This window comes from Chroicocephalus ridibundus, chromosome 9, assembly GCF_963924245.1.
Source record: "Chroicocephalus ridibundus chromosome 9, bChrRid1.1, whole genome shotgun sequence".
NCBI lineage: Eukaryota > Metazoa > Chordata > Aves > Charadriiformes > Laridae > Chroicocephalus > Chroicocephalus ridibundus.
In genome coordinates, this window is record NC_086292.1 from 34,642,950 (window position 1) to 34,662,500 (window position 19,551).

The window sequence follows — 19,551 nt, forward strand, 5'->3', positions numbered from 1 at the left end:
AGTCCTTAAGACACATTGAACTGGAATACGATCTCTGGCACTGTCTCTCCATCGTTCCTTTGCCTATAGCTTGAGCAATGAGGAGAATAAAAACAAGCACAAAAAGGTAGATGCATCAGGGCATCTGTTCTAGTGCTCTTAAGCAACATCTCCAACCTCAGCTATTGTTATGATTGTATGAATAAACCGAACCTACTTAATAAACTACATGGGCGTGCTCTCCTACCCAGAAGATAATCATGGCATATGGTAGTTCCTGCTTTTCAATGGCTAACCTCCCAGATTCCACACCATCCTCTCACATTCACTCCTGGAATAAAATCCCAGATGTCTTGGCATCTTTGATATGCAATTTTATGTTTAACTTTCAAAGAAAGCAATGAGGTATTTTATCCACTAACTTTGTAATAAAACTACGACTTTGAGGGCAAAATTTAAACTTTTTATTCATTAAGGCAGGGCATGTATTGTGCAGACCTTGACATGCTTGAAGATAAACAAATCCTTAAGCATTCAGTCGAACTGGGATTTAACCCGCGGTTCTCTGCCCTTAGAAGCACACATACCTTTCCCTGACTTGTTGGTGCATGTCCTTAAGATTATAGTAAAGTCCAAATTTCTGTTTGGAAATCTTAATTGCATCAGCTTTGCTTTCTTCTTTTAATTGTTTTTTCCCTCTTTTTATTTCCTGCTGACAGTAGCAGGTACAAAATACAGTTACTGTTATAGCCTGCAAAGCTTCACTATGAGAGGAAATTAGAACATGAATTTTAAACTGAAATACACTTACGTTAATGTTTTCTCTTTTAACCATTCATCACTAAGTATTAATGCAAGTTACTGGAGAGCCAAAATGAAAAATCTTCTCTGACAAAATTAAACATGAATAAACAGCAGTCACCTTAATTTCACAGTGACAAAATTCTGATACAGTACCATATTCAAATTAGTCTATTTTGAGCAGTTTTAAGAGACACAAAGGTTTCCAGAAGAGGTTTCATTGGTTAGGGGTTTTTTGGTTGTTGTTGTTTGGTTGGTTGTTTTTTTAAAATTAGATTGAAGGAATATATTTGGCAGATGAGAGGAGAAAACAGTCAAGCTTTCTGGCATATAAAACCTTCCAGTTTCTGTTTTATTCCCCTGCATTTCTTTGAAAGAAATAGTTTAATTCTCTTTCCAAGACACTTGCTGTTACAGCATGTATCTGCTGACCATATGCTCATAAGACTTAACAGATTATCTATTAAAAATTGTGTAATACCAAATAAACAAATTTAACATCAAGAAATTCCTATAGCCCTGTGTAGAGTCATAGTATTTCTTTACTTACAGCAATGGACATTAATAACCATTTAATGGTTTGAATTGTTCACCTGCCAACATCCCTGAATGGTAATCCCATGTTATGGAAAGACTGACTGCTGCCAGCTGAGACCCTTTGTTATTAAAACGATATTGATTCACAGGAGTATGTCACTCTAGGGAATGATGAAGGCATGAAGAACCCTTTACAAGTAAGGCCAAGGAATTCATTTAACACACTCCTAATGCCCTTACTGGGCAATAATTTGGGGGGAGTTTATATACCACACCTTTAATTTCAGTAACTGATTTTCAATTTGTGCTGTTTCCAGTTGCTTTTGCTTCTCTCTCAGCTTTTCCATAGATTGCTCATGTGTATGTTTTAAATTCCTTATTTGTTCCCTTATGTCGGTGTTCTCCAATGTAACATCCACTAGAGTTTTCTAGAAGAGAGAGGCAAACCACATATTAAAAATCACAAATAATTTGGTGAACTAATATAGTAAAAAACTTATGGAACACACAGAACATTTAAGAGTTTCTGGATGTATCAATGCAGTGTGAACAGTTTTGAAAGTTTTAACATTTAAAATTATGGGTTTTGTTGTATTTAGTTTGCTAGACGGTATTTCCATGAAGCACATGCTCAGTGAAATCAAGTCCTGTGCCATTATATAAAAAAAAACAAAACAAAAAAAAAAGGAACATGGATACATTTCGGTGTGAATGCTACTCCCAGCAATCTTCCTTTCTTCTCCCCAAGGGCCATGCTGTACAGATTAAATGCACTAGACTGAGAAAAATTGAGACACACAAGAAAGCTGGAACATTAAGTTGTTCAACTGAGATATGTGAGAATTCGGAAGTCTTTAAAACAGAAAATTCATTCCCAGCTTCTCCCTCCCCCAACATTTCACAGGTATGTAAAGTCTCACAACTGTTTAGCATCCAAACATGCCACTTCCATTTCTGTTAACCAGTGAAGGTTGAAAGAACTCAGGAGATGTACTGTTTTGCACAATACAGAACACAAATCACATTTTCACCTTAGATATTTTGTAGAGACATGACTAGTGGCATTAGTCTGCTGCTGATCAGTGTCTCTTTATTGTACACTATTTTTAACAGGTTTTTTAAAAAACATAGGTATTGGAATTTGTTCTTTTTTCCTTAGTTTCCTGAATCAGCTGTCTTAGATATCCAAGACAGTACTTGATGGGCTTTGTTTAGTGTTAGAATCTTATTTGCCATCCATGTTTTATGTGTGTTTTTAAATCCATGTCAGAAAAGGAAGATGTCAGCTGTGAAACAGCTATTAAAATGTACCTGCAAGTCTATTGATGCTGATGTCAAGGAGCTGTTCATTTCACTAAAGCTATCTAAGGCTGCAGCCTGCACTCGCACATGATTCTCTAAGGATTCCTGATGAGCATTTGTCACCTGAGCAAGAAAAAAAAAAAAAAAAAAAGATTTTATATAGAATAATGATCAAGTTTACCTATTCTTTCAAAGGGAACTACAGAAGCGAAAGACCCCATGGTTAATTTTCACAGTACTAGGATGCTTACAATATACAGGCCTCGAAGCATATTCTTGCACCTCAGAAACAAAAAAACAAAACTTAAAATCCAAATATGCTAACAGAAATAAGGCATAAGTACCAATGTTTATTGCTAGTCTGTAATCACTGTAAAAGCTGTTCTTTTGGAAAGGACAAGAGGACACTTAGCAGATATCTATTCGGAAAGTTTGTGTACAGAGTGGGCAGATAGTAAAAAGTCACTGAGTGAGAAGCAGAAGAATGCAAGAAATTAAGAAATCTAGAAAGGTTTGGGTGAAGTGTAGAATAGCCTTAATTAAGAAGGAACTGACTAATAAGGTACGTAAAGAAGCAACATCAAGAAGGCTTAAGGATGAAACAATACGAAGCAGGTAGGAGAAGTCAGAAGAGAGCATTGTTGTGTGAAAATTTGTCGTCTTTATTATGTACAGACAGGCACTTAAGAACTGGAGGGAAAATAAAAAGGCAGAAAATTACATTATTTAGGAAGAGACCAAAATCCAAACATTGTAAATAATTATGTACCATCCAATAATAAAGAGAAAAAAATGCTACTAATGGAGGCCAGCCCAACTCACATTCTTAGATGGACCAGACTTGTTTCTTGATAAAAACTGAGGAACACTAGGGACGGATACAGAGAACAATGAGTGTTTAGAAATCAAGCCACACACAGATTAGGTCAGCATAGGGAGCAGAAGCCAAGTAGTTACTGTTAACCCTATATAAGCGTGTGCTCATGTAAAAACAAACAAACAAAAGCAGAAATGCTTTGGATGGATTAAGAAAGTTACAAGATAAGAACTTGTGTGAAGAAGCATTACTGCCCAGGGCAGGATATTGGAAGTACAAATTTCAAACAAACTTTATGAACAAAAAGTAGTCCTGGAAATTGATGGGGGGAAAAAAGCATAGTGAGAGATCCAAAGCTGAAGCAAGGAGTATATAAAGGATTTTAAACAAGATCCACAAATAGCATGAAAGATGGCAGTTGTGTAAAACCAAAACCCAAACAGACAAAGAAAGCATGTATTAGAGGTAGAACAACACTTGCGCTTTCTTTCAGGCACTCTAAAGTATTAAAAAAAGCAGGGAGGGCGTCTCATAATGTGCCATTATGTCAGAAGGAGTGCTTCATAAACATTTGCTGCAGAATCACAGAATCACAGAATGGTTCAGGTTGGAAGGGACCTTAAAGATCATCTGCCAGAGCTGGTCAGAAACCCTTAACTGAGAGATGTTCAGACTCATGCAGGATTTCTACTGGCCTGACAGAAGATCTGGAAGTGCAGAATATCACCGCTGCTGTTGAGTAAGGATCAGCAGCACAGAGGACAAAGCTGCATCTGATTCAGCATTTGCCTACATGCATACTGGGTGGGAGACTCACCTTGGTGGCATCATTAAGACGATTTAACAGTTTACAGAAATTCAGTTTTCTCTCCCTCCTCCCCTCAAGTCAAGGTGATTTTTGTTGTCGGGTTTTTTTTTTTGAGACTAGTTGCCACAGAATAAAAGTAATTGTTTAACAGCAAGTTCTGATCTTTATACATAATACAGCAGGCAGGGAACTGGCAGCCTCCAAATGATGGCAGAAGGGCCCAAGTCAGGGTCCCAGTCCCTTGAAGTCAGAATAAGTTTAATTGCCAAAGTGTCATCTGAACCAAGGCTGTGAAAATCAATGTTGAATATAAAATCCACAGCAAGTTTTCAGGGAGATTTTTTTGGACCAAACAACTCAGCAGTTTAGTATGAAGGATACTTCTACAGACTGCAGCAACTTTTATTGCTAAAGCAGCATGTCAGAAGGAGGAGAGGTCATCGAATGACCATCAAAAGGTTCAATTAAGAACCAAAAGGTAAGTAATTTTTGGAGACCTGTCAAGTACTTTAATACTAAAGTATATTTCTACTTCTTTTACTACAGTGTTTAAACAGTAAAGTCAGTAAAACAGAGTAAACGGAGTAAAACAGTAAATCTGTTGAAACGACAGCAACTAGGTTGCACGTTACTCCTAATTATGTAAGTTTTTTTATTAAATTCACCTGGCAGCTTACTGGTACAAACATCTCCAGTAATTACCAATACACACAGACAATCCTATCAAGATCATTCTTTTATTTCCAAGATGCAGGCAATTAGTAATTCCATAGCAAAAGCAGCCCTGTCCTACTTTACCTTCCTGGATGGAAAAATAAATAAATAAAGTATAGATGTCACATAAAACAATGAACTGGAGTGGTTTGAGAAATTATTTCTGTTCTGATGAAGCAAAAAAAAAAAAGTTTCTAGATAACACTTATTCTCATACGCTTTCCCTACAAATGAATGTATACTTACTTTCAGTTCATTTGTAAGCTGCTGTATTTTTCGTTTCATTTCATCATATTCACCATACATTTTCTTTCTTACTTTTTCCAGAGTTGCTCTCACCTGGTATCAGAAAAAAATCAAGTGCCTTTATCAAACTTACTGATCATAGAATCTTCATGGTTGGAAAGGACCTTTGAGATCATCAAGTCCAACTGTACACACACAAAAAAAACCCTATTTATACTAGAACATGGTGGGTTTTTCGATGTCCTTCGTTATTACTTTCAGTAATTTCCATTAGTAATCTACCTTTTCATCAACAGCAATTTACTCTTAAGAACAAGACAAAAACTTAAGTCTCAAGATTTGTCTACATAGGGATGATATGATTAAACATCTCTGAATAATTCTAAACGTCTCTGTACTTAAACACTTATATATTAATAATGAATTTCAATTAAATTATTTGTAACTCATTCTAACCTGATTATTAAAGGAATTAAAATTAATTTGAGCATATACTGTTTTCTTTCTGAAAAAAAAAAAAAAGCATCCACACATGGATTTAATACACCCTCATACTTTTTAAAGGGGTTAATTAGTTTTCCCTGAGTATCCGTTGAAGAGAAACTCTTTAATTTGGGACTTCTAGGCTCATATCTAGTTAAACAATACATTAGCATAAATTTACCAATGCAATTTCAAATCTGAAGAACAGAGAACTCAATTTGATTTTATTTAAGAACTATGGATGTAAATTATACCTTACCCTTCAGAAAAAAAAAGAAAAGAAAAAAAAAAAGAGCACACTGGAAGCCAGCTTGGGTTTACATGCCATTGCAATCGTGCACAGAACCAATCTTCTCAAGAGCACACATTGTAAACACTAGTTAAATGTTTGCCTACAGTCTACGTTCCAGCCATGTAATTCAAACTCCTCCCCGCCTCCTTCACCTCTATCAACCACAGCCTGATTGCAGATAATCTAGGGCAGCGAGCTTGCCTCGTCTCTGCTTGGCTTGGGGAAGGAGCGAGGGGAAGACACTCATAGGGCCTCGTACAAGAGGGGATGTTTCTAGCAGCTCCGCAGGGTACCCACTCCCTCCCAGAAGGAGGGACACTGGCCACCAAATCTATGCAAGGAGTAGGCACAAGCCTACCCCAAACTACGCGCTCCCTTTAGGATGAGAAACATGGAAGAAAGCGGTCTCCCGTGCTGCAGCTCAGGAAACCACCCCTCCCCCTGTCCCTACCCACACATCTATACACACACACACTCCCTCCCTCTTGCAAAGTGCAAATTCAACTCAGATACAGAGGAACTGTCAGCAGTTCTGACGTGGCCCATCATTTTTGGTCTATTTAAGTCAGCACATACGTGGCATAGCTGAGGACCCTTGTTAAGACTCTGCTTTTAAAGACGAAACTTATCTGGCAGAGCAAAGTTCACAGTATATTAGCATAGCTGAATACAGCTTGCAGAAGACAGGAGAGCAAGGGGCAGTATGTCTCTTCCCATGTCTTTCCCGCTTTTTCCTGAAAGGATCAGTACCCTGAACACACATGCAAGACACACAGTTCACCTGGTCTGACACATCCCTCCATGCCACAAGCTGGCCGTGACCAGTAAAGGGCAGGAAGGTGGTCCCAGTCCAGACGATCTGGGCCGGGTACCAGAAAGAGAGCAGCTCAGGGAGCTGGACCAGCTGGGCGCCAACTCGCCCATCCCAACGCCTCTCCAGGAGGGCAGATAAACCACCCAGGCAGGAAACCAGCAGCTCGCGTCCCTCTACTGCACTGCAGCACCGACATACCCTACCTGAGTGCAGGAACTGCAGAGTGGGGAATGCTGGGAGCTAATAAACGGTGAGTAATAAAGGAGAGAAGCAAGTGCTGATAGCCAGAGACCAGGCAGATGTTAAGAGCACACCTAATGACAGTCTCTTACACTGCTGGCTTGACTCAGTGTACCTCCCTGTTGTATCAACTCAGTTTGCGCTTGAATCAGTGTAACATGATAACCATTGACCAATAGCTGCCTGGGTGGTGAAGGTGGATGGAAGGAGAAGATCAAATTAGTTGCCCTGGGCTAATTAGGGGATTATTGCCAAAACCTGAGAGCCAGGGACTGACAGGCAAAGAGATGCTGAGTTTCAAGCCCAGAAACCAGCAGCATCGGAAGTGCCTTTTTTCTTTTTTTTTTTTTTCTTTCAGGAGATTGTTCTGCCAATTATGATAAATGAGCATGGACAGAGAAAGTAGTACAAAGTCATCCTTATTAGGCTGACTATTTTAAGCCTGCCCCAAAGTATACCCAAGCGATTTTTACTATGTCACCTAATTTAGAAGCCTTTTCAAAACTGGGGGGTTTAGGGACCAAGGAAGCAAAGGAAGAGAGGAGAGAGATTATCCTTTCAGGTGTCTGCTTGCATAGTTTCTTCTGTATCACATTTGAAATTATAAAGGTTTCAGGACAGGAACCCCAAGATCTTTTTGGCAGTTTGCTGGCCCAGCTGTAGCACAGTCAGCACACATTAACAAGTATCACTTGGCACAGAGGCCTCTGGTCTGGACCACACAGTTCCCAGGTATACAGCATGCTTTTTTCCAACCTGAATACTAAAAAGGCAAGCTTTTAGCTTCAGAGTAGGTTCCCAATTCAAATTCAGGTGTTGGGGTAGACATCAGTCATCCCATATACACTCACAGCTCTACATGAATATATGGAAAGGATATCTGACAAATTTTTAAGCTGAAAGCATAACTCACTTCTTTAATGTAGTTCATCTCCTCTTTCAGCTGATCAGCTGACCAGCCATAAACCACCATTTCTCTCTTATGGTTGTTGTCAGTTCGGTGCACGACGCCGTACACCATCCCATGAGAGAGCTTCCCCGGAGACATGCCATTTGGTACATGGTAGAGCTCCTTAAAAGTAAAAAAGTAAAAAGTTATTTTTAAATCAGTACTAGAAACAAACAAACAAACAAAAATAAGTAGCATAGGGGCAGGAGAGACAGACAACTACAGTGGAAGCACAACAGTACCTAAGAACACTAGTTCCCAAACGTTTGGGGGCCAGACTGTCAACCTTCATGTTTTTGGGAATATCAGTGACCAGTTTATAATTGATAGAGATGTTAGAGATGTCTGATTTCCACTGGCTTTAATGGAAGGGTACAGCTGGAGACAACGGACTGGATTTGTGCAAGGAGAAGTAGAGGCGTGTGAGAGAAAAAGTTATCTTGGCCTATTTTCATTCACCAACATATGCTACTTTTCTGCAATCTTCCAGAGCACTGTCAGCTCCCACAGTTTCCTTTAAACCTCTTGCAACCACAGAATTGCCCCTCACTGTCCAAACTCCTTGCAACAGGAAATATAAAAATTCACAAGTTCAATCAAAAATTTTAGAAAGTTCTCAGAAGAAACTGAAATTAAAACATTTTAGGCAAGGTTCCTTAAACTGAGCTCAGAAAATATCTGTTTATCTTGCAGATAAACAAAGTAGAATTTCAGATTGCATTTAAAGCCAACCAAGGACCTCCAAAACAATCAAACATCCATCTCAGGGCTGCATTTCTCTTACAGGAGTTGTAGAACTGACATTGTAAAAGCCAAAGCAAAGATATGAAACAGCACTCGTGGGTGTTCCAGTGTTATTAACTATTGTAGGAGGATAAAACTTTGAAATCAGGTCTTGATAGGTAAAAACAGAAAGGCTTTTCTAAAGTGCCTATGTTTGTTATTTTAATGATCTGCAGAAACTCGTAAAATGTACTTGTAATAACTGTATGTCTTATTTTAAGGCACTCTTTGCAACAGGCTCCTCTTATTCATCTCATCAATACACTTAGTAAGAAAAATATTCATGCAAACAGTAGGAGTCATTTCCCTCAGCATGTAAATAAATATCTGCAAGGTCAGATGTATCCACCTGACCTGACTGCTCACCTAGCCTCCCTTCTAACCCACCCAGAGAAACATCCTTCTGTAACAATCATCTGAGATGAGTCAGTCTCCAGAAGAACTAATTTCTCTTCTTGATTACAAAGAATTTAAACAACTAGCTTAGATGAATATATCCACATCATGACTTTTTAAAAAGAAGGGAAAAATATTCTTACCTAACTTTGAATATTTGCAAACTAGGAACATAAAATTAGTGATTATTTCGGAATAGAAAGTCAGAAAGACACAATCTTAGAAACATAGCTGTTACTGCTTAGCTTTGCACATTGTTTTTGAAAGGCCAGTGCTAGGGACAAATCAGTTATAGGCAATTTTACTGAACTTTCTTTCTCACACTAGATATACCAGAATACAGGTAAATTTGAGAATGTTTACTTACACTGACTTTACAACATGTTTTGTTTTGTTGTTCAGTAATGACACTGTATGAAAACTGACAAACTTTGAGACTGTTTACTAAATTAAGAGCCTAAGCAGTGTCTGAAGACTCCCTTTGACACCAAACAGATGCTGGAAGAGATGATGCTCAGCGTCTTGTACCCATCTGCAGCTGCATCCTAGAGAGTCTCCAGTCCTCACCATGGCAGACTGCGATGATAGCATCAGCTGTCTAACGCAGCCAAACTAACACAACTATGCTGCAATAGTTGTTGTAAAATAAACACTTCTTTGGGTAAGGGAAAAATGAACAAGAAAATCTACTTGCATTAAGAAGAATGTGTAAAGACAGACATTTGTTTTATATGGTGTTCCTCCTACATGGTACGAACAGATTTTCTCAACATTTAAGTCCTACACATCTTCCTTTACCATATCATTAATAGCTTAACCATTCTGATGAAGCTTGGGGGGTGTGTGCAGGGCTGGGAGGCGACAATCACAGGTCAGACCCCTGGTAAAGAATGTTTTCGGCAAAGAACAACAAAGCTATAAGGCATCATTTAAAAAGAAAGCCTTAAAACCATTTAATGGAAAAACATTGGGCAACCAGCCCTACCTATACATGATATAATTTTGCACTTCGAAAACATTATATGCAAAGCTTCATATTCTGATAATCAGAACTTTCATAATTATGTATTGTCGGGGTTTTTCTTTCACTGTTTGGATGCATACAAACAAAAACCCCACACCTGATTTTTTTGGGAGTAGAGAAAATACAGAAACGAGGTGGTGACATGACTCAAAACTTTTTTGTGTTTGTTTGCTTCCGGGGTTGTACAGTTTCTTTGAGAGTTTCATCGCAGCTCCTCCCCTGTATCTGGATAAAGGGATTACATACAAGTTTCCATCTTCCTGATAACCAAATGAATAATCACTTTGTTTAGTGGTTACTAAGGCACCAGACACTGAATTCATAAATCCATGCCCTTTACCCATGACCATTCATTTTTTATGAGGTGAACAGATGAATACCAGCAACTATCAAGATCCTTTGTGCCTCCAAAACATTAGCAGAATTGTTTGAACTGCTCTTTGCAGAGTTCTGCATGAAAATTATGACCAAGATCCTCATTTTTAGAATATCATAAACACATTCCTAAGGCATGCTTTGAAGGAATTCCCCCCCCCCTTAAGAAAGGCCTACAAATTCAGAGCAATGGGTTTGCAGCTGGAGAATCACCATGGCACTTACATATTTCACAGGCGAACAGACTTAAATTTACATCATAATAGGCAGTACATGCAGGATTAAGTACGCACAAAGCCAGACTGGTTACATGCCTCTTGCAATAATGCTAAACTTGCCTGTTGTCTATATTTGCACAAGCCTCCCAAGGTGCCTTTGTCACTTCTCTTTCAGATTAAAAGAATCTCCATCATCTGTTGAGTGTTCCAGTTCTACTATGTTCTACTTAAAATACAGCATATTGCTTTTAACTCCTCCTTATTCCTCCTTCGTATCACAATGCCCAGGCAAGCACCTGTTAAAATTTCAGTACAGTTCTTGCTTGATTTAAAGCCGTGTGAACCAACAGCTATACAAATAACTGCTCTCATATTTCTTTAGTCTTTTTCTTTGCTGTTCTATTCCAGCTATGCTTACCTTCTACTCCCCTTTTTGTCTACTTGGTAGCTGTTAATTTCCACTCAACGACCACTTGTTTCAGGGTTCAGCATATGCCCAGACACAAAAAGGGGCTAACTTGATACAGTCTCCTCTTAGAGGAAGGGTTATAATCAGAAAACTTTCCTCCATACAGGGTTGAGGGGTGGATGGGTTGCTTTTCTTGTTGACTATTTTATTTAATACACCTTTGCCTCTAAAGGAGGTCTTGCTGAATGGCTGAGCTCTCAAACTGCTTCACAGAAATGCATCACCAAGTATGCATCGAGTATACTTTCTGCCACTTTGTCTCCTCCCTTAAGCTACTTCCATCCATCTTTGTTTATTTTTCCCCCTTCAGTGTTTTTTCCTTTTCTGCCTTGTCCTCTGTTCTTCCTCTATCACATCCCATCTCTCCCATGTTTCCTCTTCCACAGATCCTGGATTTTCCACATCCCCAAGGACTACAGAATGTTTTTTAAGTCAAATACTTTTTGTTGTTTTGCTCTGTGTCCCATATGTAATGGCTCTCAGAACTCAGACATTTTTCTGAGACGGTCCTCGCCAGCCTCCACTCAGGTCTGCAGTGAGGCATCTCAGTGAGGATAACAGTGTAATTAAATACATGCAAGTATTTAGGAGAAAGTAAATACTGTAAAGCTAACCAGAGAAGTGCTTGAAGCTGGAAGGCTCTGTTAGATTAGTTAACCATTGCTGTTTAAGTTCAAAGTATCAGCCAGCTCCAGAGTACAGGGAAGTTCTCGCTGCCGACCTGCCTATTCAGTTCCTGCACTGGAACAAGCCCCAAACTGTGCTCAAAATCCCTTCTCGTGTGAGCTACTGGACTGAAAAGGCAGGTTTATCTTAAGCAATTTGTGAGTATTTCTATGTACCTATAGTCAGCTATATGACAGTCCAAGGTAACAGCAAGAACACATCATGTTGGTGCACACAAATACTACAGCAGCTTCCAGGAACATGCTTTGTCTATGTTGCAGCAACAGTCATGTTGCACTTGGTGTGATCACACAGCGTATTCTCAAGAAACACAGACTGTGTTTACTTAGTTAATAAATATTTTAAACAGAAGCCTACACCCCAAGGTTGCAAAAGTCTTGATAATTGCCATGCATCCTGTTTGTGTCTCTGTCCAAGGAAGTAGCACAAGTAGCATGAAAGAGGTAAAGCAGAGGCACTATCAAAACAAACCCTTAATATGAGTTGTTAGCTGCTCTTTCTATCATCCATGGTTCTATTGGCATTATGTAAATCATACTGAGGGATGAGTTGCTTCCTAATCTATCTCTACCAGTTTTTGAAATGCCCCAAAGTTGGAAACAGAAGCACAGATGATGTATCTTGAGAAAAAAAGGACATCTAATGTAATGATTAGCTCAATTCTGGGTTTAGTACTCACATGGCCTTAAATTTGTGCTAAATCATGACTTTCTGTTTACCTACACAATCTAAAAACTCATCTTCTAAACAGAACTATATCAGTTAAGTGAAGCTTTATCTCTTCCTCAACTGCCACATTTCAGAGGTTTCCAAAATATCCAGTTATCTTTTCCTTGTTCACTAGTTATAAAAGGAACAAGAACATTCACATTGTTACTTAGGTTACATATTTTCTGTTCAGTAAAATGACAACTTTATGATATTGAGCTCACCAAAGAAAGTTACTGTGCTCTGACAAAAGGTAGCTATGTTTTTGTTTTTTCATACTCCTCTACGGCTCATGAAACTTAGGTTACATTTAGGGATGTTTCACGTGTAAGTAGTATTCAAATAGGGAAAATATGCCAAGGCATAGACATGAGTATTCTTAAATTCATGAAGCTAAATAATAAGCATCATTTAACACATTCCAACATTTAAGCTCCTCGAAATGTAAAATTTCTCAAAAACCAGAAGTAGCAGGCATTATCCAAAGTCCTATCTAATCAATGAAGTCTGTACACAGAACACCAATGTTTATACACTAAGAACATAAGATACAACAAATACATCAGTAACCACAGAAGTCAGTGGAATTCTTCCCGTGGTTTTCATACAGTGCTGTTTTTAATGAAGGTGTCACTTTATTAGTATACATCAAAAATCAAGCACTCAGTGCTACAGAGGCTGAGAAACAGTGACATCAGCCACCTGTAGCAGCTGAACCACATTTGTTATGACACAACTTGTGCTATGCTGATGGGAGTGGGCTGGCAGCAGCAGATCAGCAGTGAAAACAGGCACTGTCCCAGATTCCACCTGCACCAACAGCCCCACGTTCACTGCACTCACATTCTTTGATCCAGGCCTGACAAGTTTCTGCTTGATTCTCTCCATCACATACAGAAGCAAATTCCCTTTATGGCTTCTTGACAGCCCACTTTTTTGCTGGGGAAAAAAAAAAATGTTTGCTATGCTTCGGTATTCCTGCTTAGAAAGCAAAAAGTTTCACCTCTTGATTGCGTTGGCTTTAAAAACATAAAAAAATTAAAGAGTTTGAGGATATATACAGCCAAAGTACCAATTAGAGTTTAAGACTAAACACTGCTCAAGCTCTGTTGAAAGCCACAAAGACAGGAAAGTGACACAAATTTCTAGAGTATTATCTCATTTTCATTCTCTTGTCCATGTGTGCAAATGAAGAAGAAAAATTGTCTATACATACCTCCATATTCTGCCCTCAAATGCCTAGCTGTAGCTTCCAAGGGCACTTCCAAATTTAGCCATGACAGTGAAGAAAGGGACTGATGGATAAAAATAAGCCCAATCCCAAAGAGGGACAATACAATTGTCTGGTAGCCCTTTATTATGCAAGACAAGGCAGGCTTCAGGACAGGCAGATTTTGCGTACAATCTGATGAGCACACTATTCCTTTGTACTTCATGGTGAAGTAAACAGCCTCACACTACCGTTACCCACTGTCTCTCATTAACAGAGGTAATGGAACAAAATCAGGAAAGTTTCAGCTTCTCTCTACCTAAAGTGCTAACAATTCAGAGCTATTTAGCAGTAGGCTTTTAGCCTGTAAAAAGCAAACCAACCGGCCTCTACTTCTGACTTCAGTTTTCATACGCTTCTTTCAAGGTATTGCAGCCTAAATAAGAATATGAAAATCCATCCTGACACCCTGGAGTGCAAGCTCACTCCCCCTTCAGTTTTTGAGATGCGCTTCTGACTGTGTACTATCTGCCACCCCTTCACAAAAGCCGGGGAGAGGCCATCCTAGTACAGTAACGCCTACAGCAGTTTTCTTGGAACAAAACTGCCCCAGCTCCATCACTTTGTTTTAATCTCTTACACTGGTTCATTTTTATTTCATGGATGTATATCAATAAAAAAGCTAATCTAGAAATAATACACTGGTACAGATTTAATGAAATACAGCACACATTTTCTGCTAAACTCGGACCACAATGAAAAAGGCTAAGCTAACAGCTACTAACATAACCAGTGAAGAATCAGTTCTGATCTGATACCAAGCTCCAAAACGAGTTATCGGGAGGATGAGCACTAGCAAGAGCTTCTGTGCAATTCACTAGCTGATTTTGCAACTGGAACATCTCTCTCCAGTAATGGGAACATCTCTTCCCATTACTTTACATTACAGAAAAGTAACAAATAGTCAGTAAGCCATGACTATGTCACATTAGGGCAGCTCAAAATCACCTCCTTCTAATGAAAGATTTGAAAGAGGAGATTACAACCTAATGTCACGCCACAGTGTATTTATAGTTTTCTGGCATCCCCTTTGACATAGCGAGGGCTCTGCTCTCCTCCCTCAGCAGCAGCAGGCAGAGGGAAGCGTCCACCTCTCTCCAGCACTTCTCAAGCCCAAACAGGCGATTCGGTGCCTGATCTGCCTGAGCGCTCCAACAAAAACTGTACAATCCCGCAGATTAACCCTGCGGTTCTTTTCTGTAAATCACTCTAATTTATTTTAAATACCAAAAACATTTTCCATGTTCCTATTTTCTTAATACTCCGCATTTAAAGACAGCACAGAACTCTAGATTCCAACAAGAGATCTGCTGTTAAATTTGATTCTTGGTGGAGCTGTACTTTTTTACCTTAAATTGTAAAGTGCAAGGCAGAAAACTGAAAAGTTCCCCAATTTATCTTTATTATCCCTATTTCCAAGAAGGGGGCACAGTTCTCAGAGGACTGCCTGAGGATTATTTAGCATTTGTAAAGCCTGTTATTCTCAAAGTGCTTTAAGCAATTTCATTAACATAGAGTCAGTTGAACACCGGTGGATCAGCAGAGATACCCCATCACTGCTTTTTTTTTTTTTTTAATTAAATTTTTCAGTAAGAGAAAAGTATCACAGCGTGGCTAGTCAAGAGTCCTGCGCGCACTGTAAGTTACTGTGTAACTAAGTCAAATACATAAGGCAATGCATTACATAGACAATAAAAATCTACAGATAATACATTACTGTCTTGTTTTAGAGACACCAGGAAAAAACAGTTCATGATCAGTGATTTTTTGTAGCTGCTTCTATACATTATGACGATACAATCTGTAGGGCTATAGCACAATTATTCTTAATTGTTATGAAATTGACTAATTAGATCTCACCTAGCTCTGAAGGCTGTATTATGCATTCTAAAAGGACTTTAAATTGTGCAAAAGTAATCAACTTTAGAAAACTACTCAGAACATACAAAAATTAAATTACATACCATCTAAAAAGGACCCATATCTTAAAAATCACTGTGCAATATACTGGAATGTAAAATGAGGCCAATAATGTATTTATTACCTTTCATATCCTCTCCTTAACATTCTCTGTCATAAAGCCCACTTGCATTTACTCGTAGTATGGGGCAACTACAGCGCTCATTAAATACACAGTCCCAAAGAGGGAAAAAATTGGTCTTTTAAGAAAGTCACTACAGATTGTCCAAGCCTTAACCATTCATACTTCTTTCTTATTACACTACTCAGCACAGTCAAGTGCATAAGCCATGAGTCAATACCTATCCTCCTCAAAAACAAACTGACATTACTCTTAGGCCAGTCCGAGGGTTTCTGCAATCACATACCAACCGACAAGAGACTGACAGAGTAAGTGGTGGCAGAAGCTACTCTTAAGTGCTACAACTAGTGTTTAATCAATTATGTACAAATTTAATGAAATATGTACAAAATGAATTATTACTATTCAATGGTGGCCCAAATTTAGTTTGCATTAAGGCCTCTTTAATCCATTCTGTAAGTAACATTTATAGATCTTCAAGGACCTATTACTCTGCCAAGGCAGTGTATGAAAAGCTGAGTGTATACAAAATTCCAGCATAAGAAATAATCTGATAAGGAACTTTTATCTTGACCATTTTACTTTGCATTTATTTTTATTGCTTTAAAATGTTTGTCTTCCTGAGTCATTTTACAGTAACTTTTGCTTCTGATTACCACTGAGAAATGATTTCAAATAAATCCTACTGTTGTTTTGCTTACCACTGTCATAGTGCTATTCAGACATTGGGTCTGGTAAACTTATCCAACTTCTTGTTTGATTTTGGTTTATCAAAGTGTAAATGTGCCGGGGCATTTTTAAGGTTGTCTCTGCTGCTTGGGGCTCTCCCTGCCTGTTCCCTTCCGGCTGTTCCCTGTGCTCTCCTCCACCATTGGTCTTCTGATCCCAACGCTGCTGCTGTCCACCCCCCAAACGTTGAGTGTTTCTGTTCTCCCCTTACTGTTTCGTAGGGTTGGGTTTAATTCTGGCTGCCAAAGGAGCAAAAAGGGTGAGAAAGCCAGGAGTAGGGAAGTGATGGTGCCTCTGTACTTGGCACTGGTGAGGCCTCACCTCGAGTACTGTGTTCAGTTCTGGGCCCCTCTGTACAAGAGGGACATTGAGGTGCTGGAGCATGTCCAGAGGAGAGCTACCAGGCTGGTGAGGGGTCTGGAGACCAAGTCTTATGAGGAGAGGCTGAGGGAGCTGGGCATGTTTAGCTTGAAGAGGAGACTGAGGGGAGACCTCATTGCCCTCTACAACTACCTGAAAGGAGGTTGGAGAGAGGTGGGTGTTGGCCTCTTCTCCCAGGTGAATAATGACAGGACCAGAGGAAATGGTCTGAAGTTGCGGCAGGGGAGGTTTAGGTTAGATATTAGGAGGGATTACTTTACTGAAAGAGTGGTCAGGCACTGGAACAGCCTGCCCAGGGAGGTGGTTGAGTCACCATCCCTAGAGGTATTTAAGAAACGTGTAGATGTGGCACTTCAGGGCATGCTCCAGTGGCAGAGACTGTAGGGGTTTGGGGTTTTTTTGTGTGTGTATGGTTGGCCTCGATGATCTCAAAGGTCCTTTCCAACCGTGAATATTCTATGATTCTATGTGGTGAAGTTGTGGAGCCTGTCCAGCTTCCCTTTTTAGTCTCCGTCCTTAAGACAAATTAAACATCATCTGTTGCTCTGAAACAGCTCTTAAAGAACACGTTCTGCACCAAAGCTGCTGCAAGATATTTTTTTGGGTGCACGCCACTTACTTCTACAAACTGCCGTTCTGAGCCCTTTTACACACATGACCTTCAAATCACTTTCACTTCACAACAATACTGAATTATTTTTTTATTTCTTATTAGTACATCAGTCATTACCAAAATCAGCCAACACAGCAAAACATCTACGTCCCAGGCAAGCCAGCTCCCATACGCATTAAGGCTCAAATCTAGCCCACTGTTAAGCCTACATGAAACATAAAATCCCCTTCAAGTGAGGATCAAGGTCCTGTGTAATGCAAGATCCTGCTCTTGATAGCAGTTTCCTACTCTTTAATATATAAATATTAAATAATCAAGACTTAAAGGTACCTCGGTCAAAAACCACCTACAATCTCTGTTGCTGTTCCTCTGCTCCCATCCCATTTTACATGCAGTTTTGCTATCACCAACTCCCAGGCTCAGGCTCAAAGCTCACAGGTGACCTGCTCATCGTCCACATGTTCTTCAGTCTTCCAAGATGACTGGGCTTTGGGCTCCCAAAACAACTAGTATCAGCTTCTGTGGATAGCAATATTTACTCCTTGTTTACACAGAATTTAACTTTGATTCTTAAAACTTACATTTTTCTTTCTTTCTGGTTCCTTCATGCCCTGTTCAGGCTGTGAGCTTTCATCAGGTGGTACCGTTAAGCGTAACCTACAGACATTCATCTGAAAGAAAAACAAAGGCTTGTTTTTAGCTTTAAGCATTACAAAAAACTATTTTAATAATTTGCTTTACAGAATGAACTGTACTAACATTCAAGTTTTAATTTACTATTTTATACCTTCTACCTTTTGTCATAGCTGACAAAAGATTATTTTTTAAAGGTTGGAGGGGTTTTTAGCTGGCAAGAAATAATTCAAGGGCATCCCCATAATTACATACTTGAAATAGCAGAAATCCATTTCAATCAACAATATGCTTTTATGTACTCATAAATGACATTGAGAGCTGAGGTAACAGAACAATGAACATCATCTTCTAGCTTCTCAGTTTCGTTTGCAGATTTGGCATACTTTTAATCTTCAAAAGGGCTTATTTAAAAACACAAAGTGTATTCTGGAGTAAATGCCTCTTTCCCGTTCAGTATATATCCAAGTATTTGATCCAAGGATACCTCGGTACTGCAGTTCCACCGAATGTGAACAGGAGTATTATTGAAATCTGATACATACAAGTCATTTGTAAAAAATAAGCTTCAAAATGCTTCAGAGAAAGTTTAAGAGGTATTGGTTCCTATCTGATTTCAGAAAAGCTATTCTCTTGCTGAGGAAACAGGCAAAGAAGGCTGATACCTTCCTATGCCCAGTTGCAGTTCACCTTGCTTTTGGCTGAGAGATCTTCAGTGCAATATTTTTAACGCAACACATTTCGTACAAGGAACTTGGTTAAAACTTTCAGTCTTAGTCCTATTCATGAGACATTTTTGTGGAAAACAACTACAAGTCCTAAACAGCACATAGTAAATGATGAAATGAGAAATATTTCTGTCCAAATTGGAAGCTGCAGAATACCTTCCTGTGAAATCCCAGCTGCCTGTTGACAACAAACAGGCTCTTAAAGCTCTTTCTCAAAATGTTTAAAATATCTCTTTCATGATTACTGTGGGCCATCACTACTGTTCTTCGATAGCCCAGCATGTCATCTGATCTAGATCTCTCGAGTTTTTCCTAACTACTTACCTCCAGTCATGCTGAATGTGTACCTTCTCTCTGAAATAAACCTCTCCATCGCACTTGCCCAAGCTCACAGCTCATATCTTGGCCATTACGGCACTTCCTTTTGCCTTGAAAATGGCAATCGTGTTCTGCCCACAGACATTCAGAGAACAGCAACAAAGTCCTTTTCATAGACTCCAAATTTTACCATTTT

The 19,551-nt window shown here is 39.1% G+C and overlaps 1 protein-coding gene across 1 annotated transcript in view; it reads right to left on the minus strand.

Annotated features, from left to right (window-relative positions):
- MYZAP (myocardial zonula adherens protein) overlaps positions 1 to 19,551 on the minus strand; it is a 61,617-nt gene that overhangs the window by 36,965 nt on the left and 5,101 nt on the right. Inside the window, exons 2-7 of the mRNA XM_063345593.1 lie at positions 18,258 to 18,347; positions 13,486 to 13,581; positions 7,947 to 8,105; positions 5,205 to 5,297; positions 2,629 to 2,742; positions 1,593 to 1,745 (exon numbers count right to left, since the gene is read on the minus strand). Of these exons, the coding sequence (XP_063201663.1) occupies positions 1,593 to 1,745; positions 2,629 to 2,742; positions 5,205 to 5,297; positions 7,947 to 8,105; positions 13,486 to 13,581; positions 18,258 to 18,347 (705 nt within the window). The remainder of the gene's footprint in view (positions 1 to 1,592; positions 1,746 to 2,628; positions 2,743 to 5,204; positions 5,298 to 7,946; positions 8,106 to 13,485; positions 13,582 to 18,257; positions 18,348 to 19,551) is intronic.